Source organism: Dysidea avara, chromosome 4 (assembly GCF_963678975.1).
Source record: "Dysidea avara chromosome 4, odDysAvar1.4, whole genome shotgun sequence".
Lineage (NCBI taxonomy): Eukaryota > Metazoa > Porifera > Demospongiae > Dictyoceratida > Dysideidae > Dysidea > Dysidea avara.
In genome coordinates, this window is record NC_089275.1 from 5182230 (window position 1) to 5192714 (window position 10485).

Here is a 10485-nt window from a genome sequence, read left to right on the forward strand (position 1 = left end):
GGCCTCTTGTATCATGTAACATTGGTACAGGTGTTAGGTAAGAATTTGCCGAGATGTCAATGAGGTGATTAGTGATCTTAAACATCATAATAGCTTTCTGTCCTTCTCTACATTCAGCAAGAGTTGGCCAGTTAAGGTTTGTTAGCATTTGTGTGACACTGGCATAATGGGAGAAGTTATTCATCACAAATCTTGCTGCTTGCCTCTGACTTCTTTCTGTCATATTGATATCCTTTTGTGTGTGTGGTGACCAAATAATGGCTGCATAATCTAATATAGGTTTTACCATCGCTTTGTAACAATTACTTTTAATTTCAAGTGGGCAGTTATGCAAATTTCGTTGCAGAAATCCTTTGGTTCTGTTAGCCTTGTTGGTAATTTGCTTTATATGTTCAGACCAAGTTAGATTGTGACTAATGTTACACCTAAGTACTTAGCATTTTTGGTTTGAATTTTATAGTGGTTTAGAATTGGATGCTTTTTGTTGGTTATTCTGAGAAACTCACACTTTTGAGGGTTAAATACCATTTTCCATTCATCAGCCCACTTTCCGAGAGAATCTAGATCTCTTTGTAACTGTTGGCAGTCCTGCTCTGAATGAATAGTAGCATAAAGTAACACATCATCAGCATACAGTTTAATTTTGGATAATATCCCATTTGGCAAATCATTAATAAAACACAGGAAGAGTAATGGGGCCAAGATAGTGCCCTGGGGTACACCGGAAGTTACTGTAGATGGATCACTCTGCTGACCCTCAACTATTACATGCTGGGATCTTTATAGAACAAAATGTTGTATCCAGTCTAGTAATTTTCCTCAGATACCATAACGATAAACCTTGTGGAACAAATGCTGGTGGGATACTTTGTCGAATGCCTTAGAGAAGTCTAAAAAAACAACGTCAATCTGCTCATTTTTGTTCAGGTTCTCAGCAAAATCATTTACTGTTAGCAATAACTGAGTTTCACATGATTGTCCTTGGCAGAATCCGTACGCGTGTTGTTGATCACACAAGATGTTATATTTACTAAGATGAGCATAAATATGTGAATAGAAAATGTGCTGTAATAGTTTTGAGCAAATACAAGTTAATGACACAGGTCTGTAATTACTAGCACTGGATCTGTCACCTTTTTTAAACAATGGTACAACATTTGCCTCTTTCTAGTCTATAGGTAATACACATTGTTGTAATGAGGCTTGGAATATAAAAGATAAGGATGGAGCAATCTCTTCACAGGTTTCCTTCAATAGATTTGCAGGTATTCCATCAGGTCCACAGGCTTTATGTACATCCAGGGTCCTAAACAGTTCAAGGACACCATTAGTTTCGACAAGAATTGGGTTGATGTCTGGTTTCGATTGTTCATGCATCATGGGGAGAGCTTCTTCTGTTATTGGAGTAAATACTGAGGTGAAGTAGTCATTAAGTATTTGAGCTTTAGTAGAACTATCATTAATTACACTGTTTTCAACCTTTAAAGGTGCTACACCACAATGGTCTTTCTTTTGACTCTTTATAAAGTTCCATAACCTTTTTGATACAGTACCGTTGGAATTAACTAATCCTTCAATATAGTTATTGTATGCATTACGACATTCTCTTTGGACCTCATATTTGAAACATTGATAAGAGCCCCAGTTCCTACTGCAATTAGATTGTCTGGCTAGATTATACAAGCGCTGCTTTTTGCGTGATAAACACTTTATGCGATTGGTTACCCATGGTTGTTTAGTCCCAGTGCTAAAGTGCTTGGTTGGAATAAACAGTCAAAACACATTTGTTTGAATTCATTCCATAAAATATCAACTGGCGTAGACAAGGAGTACTTTGCTTAAGAAGGTGTTACTAAATTGGTTTATAATTTCTTTTATACCTACCATATCTACCTTATTCCAAAGAAAAGATTTTCGCTGAGCACATTGCTGATGAGTGATGGAAACAGAGATTCAATATAGACTGCCTCGTGGTCACTAATACCTGCAATGGGACTGCAACTATGCACAAGAGATGGTCTATTTGTGATGAAACCATCTAAATGTTGTTTCCTTGTTGGAAAATTAACTGCTTGAGAGAAACCATATTCTTGAACAAAATTGATCATAGTATCGCACAAAATAAGAGGATATGTGACCGGATCTGCGAAAACTCAACACAATGGCGCATTTTACAAATTCTTTATCATTAAATATCTATAATCTACTTATCCAAGTGTATGCTCTGGCCAAGTTTCAGCCTCATATGGCAACAACTTTTGGAGTTACAGCCCTACAACAGAGATGCCAACCTCTGAACAATTTTAGGAGTGAGACCTCAAACACGACCAGCAATGTGGACCAGACTCAAGTGCAGCTCCAGGATTTTTGGTAGTGAAGACCAAAAAAAAAAAAAAAAGGTCGCTACATGCTCAAAGTACAAAAATAAGCACAGGTGTGTCCAATTTTAAGCACAGGGCTACTTATGAAGCAGATCAGGCGTGAGAAATGCGTGAGAACTAAGGTGAAAGAGTGAGAAACAGAGGGTTAGGCGTGAGAGCATGAGATTACTAGCAAAAGAGTGAGACTCACGCCTAATGCATGAGAGTTGGCATGTCTGCTACAAAGTAGCAACAACCAAAAGATCGATTTGTACAGTAAGTAAGGTAGGCGGGGGTAACTTCGTGAATACTTTGCTTTTTCGTTTATAACTTTCGATCTACTGAATCGATTTTAACCAAAGTTCGTTATGTTTAGTGCGTACATATGTACTCTCAGCATACCAACTTACAAGAGATTTGAGCTTATTGCAGAAGAGATATAGCACTAAACATCTGGTGGTGTCAAAAAACGCGTTTGGGGGTAACTTCGTGAATTTACGTATTCTCGTGTTTCTCCCTATAGAGTCCGCGATTGTTGTCAGCCGGAAAGAAGTTGCACACAATGCTTAGCAGGGGGGGTTCCAAGGGTTCCATGGAACCCCCCTTTTGAAAAGCCTCTCTCACTCGAGATACTCTAATAGAGCAGTCAAATCAAGATACTCTAATAGAGCAGTCAAATCAAGATACTCTAATAGAGCAGTCAAAGTAGTCTTTTCAGGAGCAGTGTAGCAAGCTATATATCTAGTTATAAATAAGGAAGGAAATATAGTTGGTGAGGTGGCAGCTATTGTCAGCAGGTGATGACCTTTTTTTTTTTTTTTTTTTTTGGTCTTCAACTTATACAGCTAGGCTAAAGTTGCAATTTCAAAGTGGAACCCCCTTTTTAAAAAGTCTGGATCCGCCCCTGCTTAGCTTGTTCCCCGTGCTTTTCTACGCCGATAGAATTGAAGACAAGTTAGAGAACAATTTGTATGGATCGGATAATCAAATTTCGGTTGATTAGAATAGGCAGTACTTAACAGACAGTTGATTTGGGAAGGAATTTTCCTTATAGAAGTGATTAGAAGTAGGTTTTGGTATGCCTATTAAGTTTTTAAGTAAAAATCGTGTTACATGTTCTTGAAAAACTAATGATTTTGCAAAACTCAGAAAAGCTAGACACTGGTGCTTGGATGCAATTTAATTGCTATATACTAGCGTATCTTCACAGCAAATTTCAAAGCATTCGGTTAAGCCATTGAGGAGTAACAGCCGATCAAAGTTAAAATTCACGAAGTTACCCCCTTCACGAAGTTCCCCCCGCCTACATTATTGGGAAAATAAATTACACGCGCTTACAAAAACGGCTGTAACTTACAAATACAATGCAGTACAGAGTTGCAACGTACACCATTGTGTTCGCCATGAATAGGGGAGTCCATTACTGGGTAGGTTTTTCCTTCTATTACCATTCTTCACTGCATACAGAGACGAGATCAGCGGAGAAAAATCGATCGCGTAAGATGGTTTCGACGTGACGTAAGTAAACAAACACCCATAACTTACGTATCCTTTAGTCTACTGCAACGAAACAAGGATTTTTGAACTCCCCTTGAGTAGGCGAATAAGATGATATCCAGGTTTTTATCATAGGACCCTTCCTTCACAAAGAACAAAGCGTTTTAAAAATTTACAATTTTTTTTTTCGATTACGTAAATATTTTGCCCATTGCAAATCAATGGCTTATACTGAACATTTAGGCTTGCACCATTATGTCGGGTTTCCGCAGATCCGGTCACATATGCAGAGTCTTTAGTGGAATTGTTTGCCCAGTCAATGCTTGGTAGGTTAAGGTCACCGATAAGCCAGATGGGAACATTTGGATGGGTTGAGGTAATGGTTGTAAATAAATTACACAGATTATCTATACTTTGGATATCTTTATTTGGTGGTCTATAGAAAGAGCAAATTATGAGGGGTTGACAGTTGTTTAGAGTAACCTTACACTCCACAGCTTCTGTGCTATTATCAAACACAAGTTCGTGACAGTTAATAGAGCTTCGGCATGCCAAGAGCACCCCACCATAGCCATCAACCCTATCTTTTCTGAATACATAGTATCCATCAGGAAAGAACTCAGAGGAGGAAATATCAGATGAGAGCCAGGTTTCACTAACTACTATAACATCAGGGTCATAATCGTCAAGTAAAACAGTAAGGGAGGCACGTTTCGCTACAATGCTTTGACTATTCAGAAAAATCAGCTTTAGAGATTCAATACCATTGGAATTCGAAATTGAGTTTGGAAAAGAATTTTGGCAGGAATCATTTAGTAAAGAGTTACTTAAATTACTTACACTAGGTAAAAACATGTTATCAAGAACACTGGTTACTAGAGTTGGTAGTAGCAGATGATTGAGGATGACGAGTTATTGTGACAATGGCATTATTTTGGATCATCAAATTCAGTTCACCATTTGATCTCCTACATTTCAATTCAGTAACCAACTTCTGATACTTTTCCCTTTCTAATTTTGTTCTATCTGGGGAGATATAAATGTTCTTGAATTGATCGTGTTTGCGGAGTCTGCTAGACTGCGACAGGATAGTGCCTCTAATAAGTACATCATCAAAACAGACCAATAAGGGTCTTACTTTAGGACCATTTTGTCTACCAAGGCGTGCAGTTCTAGTTAATTGTACTTCTTCAAGACTGAATACAGTTGAGAACAATTCTTGAACCTTCAATTGGTCAGAGCTGGTGTCAGATGCCCCACTGAAATTGTAGAGAATCAAATTTTTGCTTCTACATTGTCTGTCTGAGAGTTCATCAAGTATGGTTAATGCTGGTGAAATTGAGACAGATGAGCTCGCACTTGCTTGGGTATTGGTGGCGGATGGCACTGAAACAGAATTTATCTCCATCTGAAGGTTACTATTTCTATTGAGAAGGTTACCAATTTTAGATGATAATTCATTAACTGACTGTTTAAGAGAGATGTACTTGTCTGAAAGTGATTCAGATGAGTCCTCAGTAGATAGAGGTTCAGCACTATGTGATAGTTTCCAGTCAGAAACGAGTTGCTTGATTCGACTGTTACGACAATTCAATTCACAGTAGTATGATACATTTGCAACACCCGAACATATTTCATTCAGCTTATTGTATAACTCATTTGATATCCCTTCACACTGGCTATGTACCCAGACATGGCATAAGTCACATTGAATAGCCTTACTTTCTACAGAGCAGTCTTTGTCACAGTGTGGATACCTATCACCAGGAAGTAGCTGAAGGTTGCCATTTTCCAGTCTAGCTGGGGAGTCTGCAGACTTATCTCTCGTCTTTTTAGTAGGCGGAGTGTCTCCACTCGGTCTCTCTGAACATTTGGCAGCCATCCAGGTTTCCCGCCAGTTATTCTAAAAGAGATGCACCACGAAAAAACCACTACAAACAGCGTAAAACTGGCTTTGAAAGGTACTGTTAAGTTCCAAAGATACCACAGTACTAGCTAGCAACTACCAGAACTGTTCATTTTTAGCTTTCATTGTGTTTTTTAGCAATGCAAAATAAAGGGCTCCATGAGAAGCCTCCAGAAAGCAGCACAGGAAGTAGTTTTGGAAAATAATGACAATAATGACATGCAATGCGGGTGCCCAGACGTGATGCAGGTGGAGGACGGGAAACTACAGGAGTGGCCCAATGAGAAAGTCACAAGTGATCAAACTGTGCCAACGAATCAACACATGCCTGTTTTACTTTGCTAAAAATGAGTTCTTATCCTACACCCATTGTCTGGAACAATCAGTTGAACTCAAACACACGAGAAACAAACGTGAGTGACCAGCACAGAAAATCGAGCAGCGTGTACTAAATAAATTATTACTGAGCAGGAAGCCTCTAATGCACTACTGTATCGCAAATAAATGAACACCTCGCGTTATCAGTGAAAAGAACTGGGAACAAAGGAAAGTCGCTCTGTTGTACATACCACGGTTAGTGAAAAAGCACATCTCAGGACAAAACAAAAGTTGAACAGTGAAAAAATCAAGCCCATAGTACTGTATATCTATTGTCGAGTTATGCTTTGCTGAAGGCATCAGTTAGTCATAATAAAATTCTGTTAAATTTTAAAATTCTATAGCAACTTTTTGGAAGGGTTTATAGTTGATCTGAAGACATTCAGCTTGGACTTGGATGTGCCTAACCAATACTGCCAAGTTGTCATGAAGGAAAATTGAGGCTGGTTTTAGGGTGATATTTTGACTGGAAAGCCCCAGTTTGCATGACTACTATACAGTACTACTGTACTGTATGATATAGCCATATGAAAGCAATGCCTGTAGAAAAAGAGAATGGTAAATGCAAGCCCTAATTATGTATTACCTCATAACATACATTAAACAAATGGGATTGCCAACTTACCAAGATGTACCCTAATGGCAATGTTGTAGTTAACTTCTAAATTTTTTCTATGAAGAACACTGGTTTGATTACCAGCAACTTGGTAAGTTATTATGGAGGTGTTGGTATTAGTATGTAACAACTGTGGCCTTTGTCCCCCCAAATTAGAATACAGTCCCACAACTGATCCTGATGGTGCAGTGAACTGTTCTGTTACTGGAAGGGTGAAGTTCTGACATGAAAATGCATTACTACCATTATAAGTGAATGTGACTACATTTGATTGAATGAGTGAATACGTAGGGTCACTACCATTACTTCCATTTCTCTCCCAAATACCAGGATAAAATGTCACTGATCGAGCATCATTTATCTGATAACAGAACTCCCAGGTAGTTACAATTCCTTCACATTGAACTGTATATCCATCAAATATATATGTTTGGTTTGCAGTAATAATCTTCTCATCATGATCCAGTGATCCGACAGTATCAGAATGAGAACACACTTGTCCACTGACTGCTGTACATACAATGGTATAATATGAAATATTCATTAGTATGACTTGACTAACCTATTAACAATGATGTGGAAATTGCATAAACAGCTAAACTTCTCATGATCATCTAACTACAAGTAGATCACACAAAGAAGTATAAGTGTTTCAAACACACAGCTATGAAGGATGTGGATTAATTTTATTTCCAAGCATCATAATGATTGCCAAAAGTGTCTGAACAGAGAAGGTAGTAGCAATCCGTGTGAGGATGTACTGTACCAATATGCATCAATGGTATTGCTTTTAAATGTTTTCTTTTGCTGTCATAAAACTACAATTGATGTACGTATATTTTAGTGAGGTCTTTATTATCTATATATATGCAACACAGTTACGTAGTACTGACACATAAGACAATAAGCCAGACAACTGTTACCATCAATAATCCTTGGTTGATCATTGAATACAAATAATTAGGTAGATGTTTATGGACACTTGTATATCCCCTCTCTTGACCCATTGTTGTCACCGTAGTGTTTACTCACTTTGACATTGAATACTTATTATTATTATCAATTGTTGATTCAGTTAGCATGCATTGTTTGATGAACCATTGTCATCATTAATTTTATATTTTCAGTATATAGCATATAGCTAAGCTGAGAAAATTAAACTAAATGCTCAAACTTTTACCAAAATGTAGTTATATAAAATTATATTACCTTATACAGGTAGATAACAATGCCATTGTCTAAATAATAGAATGATGAAAGTAAACTCAATAAGTATTAGGTTAGCTATCTCATGTTCTTTGGTATACAATAGATCATACTGTAAACAGTGGTGAGAGAGAAATAAGGTGTGACATTCACACTGTGAGCGTTTGAGTCAATGACTGAGCTATTTGCATCACTTCACAAACACACACACACACACACGCAGAGAAAACGAGCACTTATGTATGTGGGCCATAACTGAAATAGAGACACAATTTCCAAGATCCATAAAGTGTTAAGTTACATCATACATAGTAAGCATAGTCACAAACTGTGGTATATGTCACTCTATACCATACTTCAACATGATTGATTTTCCCATAAGGGTATAAACCATGGCTACGGGTTGCACTGCACTTACATGCATCCCAATTCACTCCAAGGTCAGAGGAAGTGTACCTTTGCTAAACCTTGAGACTGAAGGCTACATGAGGGGTATAATGGTATGACCAAGATTTTATAAGTGCAATGCACTGCAAGAAGCCACAGTTCATATAATGTCTACTATGATGCATAAAGGACATAAATGTTATAGACAACTCACACAAGCATTTTACATCATTTAGCTTAACCTCCAGCCTATCATTCTATCCCTCATGTTCTTTGCCTACTGTAGTGTGCCTCTCACAATTAATTTCAACAATTTGCAGTTTTTAAACATATTTAGGTAACCATACTAAGTGAATTATGTGTACAAGTCTAAGTATATCTATCCACAAAGTACAATCCATTTAATTTCCTATATAGGTAGGTATACAATAATACAAACACTTACCTGTGGTTTGGGGTGAATATAATTATGCTGAATATCCAATTGCTGGCTCCTTTGAAGTATGACATCACCATCAAGTGCATAATGCATACATTATTACTGTGTGTACAGAGTGCTGACATAATGACATCATTTTCTGATTTGACTACATTAAAAAGTTAATGGTCATGTATTGATCACATTCAAATTATCCATAGAAAACTATTCATGACTGGGATTCTCAATGAAGGAAATTGAGCATACTTATGCAAAAAGTCTAAGAGAAAACTGTAGCTCTCTATAGCTAGGTAGCTGGCTATATAGTCCATATAATACTTCTTGATCTTTATACTGCTTTATATAGGTCCAGACTGAACACAGGGTAAACCCTATGAAAATCTCAAGTACTGTTATATGTCTGGCACCATTCTTTCCTTTGATGTGGTGTAACAGAAGTTTACTAATGATGAATAATCACAAAGAGTTAACAAACAAATGTAACGAATTAACAAGCTAGAAACTACAGATCTTTATGAGCTTAAGCAAGTACAATTAATATAAGAACATGTTGAGCTTGCCTGCACTTGTTTAGTATGAGTATCCCACTGAGTGCTTGGCAGTATAGATCACAATGAATCAAGAATACTGAGTGAACAGTGAACTGGTTCTTTTAGGTGCATATAGCTATGTGTAAAGAGTGTACAACACTAACTAGCCATGTTTAATTTCATGTCTCAGGTGTTTGTATGCGATTCTTTACAACAATTAAATTAGTCAGTTCACTTGGCAGTAAAGATAAAACCATACTTGGAAAAGTACAGTGGTATTGCATAGTAAGGACTGCAACAAAAATGGTGACCACAAACCAACCTCACAATACTTTCAGTGTCTTTGCATGACAATATTGATACAGTGTACAAAGGTAGTGTTATTATTAGCCAATACAAGTGTATAATATGTGACCCAATTTTGGAAAACCATCCTTTTGGGCACATGCAAAATTTGCACCAAAACTCAATTGAAAATTTCAGCATTTTTAAAAAAATTAATTTTTTACACAGTTGGTTGGATAAAGCAACTGTTAACTTTTCTTCCTGTGAAATTTCACACCCAAAGCTTCTTTCTGCTAGGAGATATGGATGATTTTATCGACCATGTAGTGATTTCACCATGCGTGGCACACCAATTAACTTACAAATGGGGTGATTTGTTCAGGTGCTAGAATAGCTAAAACTAAGTCTTAGACAATGAAGAAAAGGACCAGGAACACTTGATTTAACTATCAGAAGTCTCTTCACAATATTTTTAGATAGTAAGAATGGAAATATTTGTAAACAAAGTGATTTGTCACAATTTGTCATTCTTAATCACTCACAGAATTCAATACATTAATATGAAAAGTTACTTAGTAATGTAGTCAGTGGCGTAGCCAAGGACATGTGCCAACCCAAATTTCCCTGGGACAGCAGCGCCCACTTGCAAATGATATTACAAACAAGAAATCAGTAGTGCATACCTTGGCAGACCATATTTTCATTGTAAACCAACAGCTGATATTGAGATAAGTTCAATAATTACATCATGTGATCCAAGTAGTTTGTTGCTTTCAATTTAATACACAGCATCACGTAACCCAAATTTTAGGCAGGAAGGAGGAGCATGAGGATTCAAGGAAGGAGGGAATCCAGTTTTTTTCACATCCGAAATGCTGAGT

General features: G+C 37.2%; 1 protein-coding gene across 1 annotated transcript in view; it reads right to left on the reverse strand.

Annotated features, from left to right (window-relative positions):
• The window catches only part of LOC136252841 (uncharacterized), a 75534-nt gene extending 66793 nt beyond the window's left edge, over positions 1 to 8741 (reverse strand). The window contains exons 1-3 of the mRNA XM_066045418.1: positions 8593 to 8741; positions 7320 to 7375; positions 6767 to 7267 (exon numbers count right to left, since the gene is read on the reverse strand). Coding sequence (XP_065901490.1) covers positions 6767 to 7267; positions 7320 to 7371 — 553 coding nt within the window. The 5' untranslated portion in view covers positions 7372 to 7375; positions 8593 to 8741. The remainder of the gene's footprint in view (positions 1 to 6766; positions 7268 to 7319; positions 7376 to 8592) is intronic.
• Positions 8742 to 10485: the final 1744 nt, after the last annotated feature.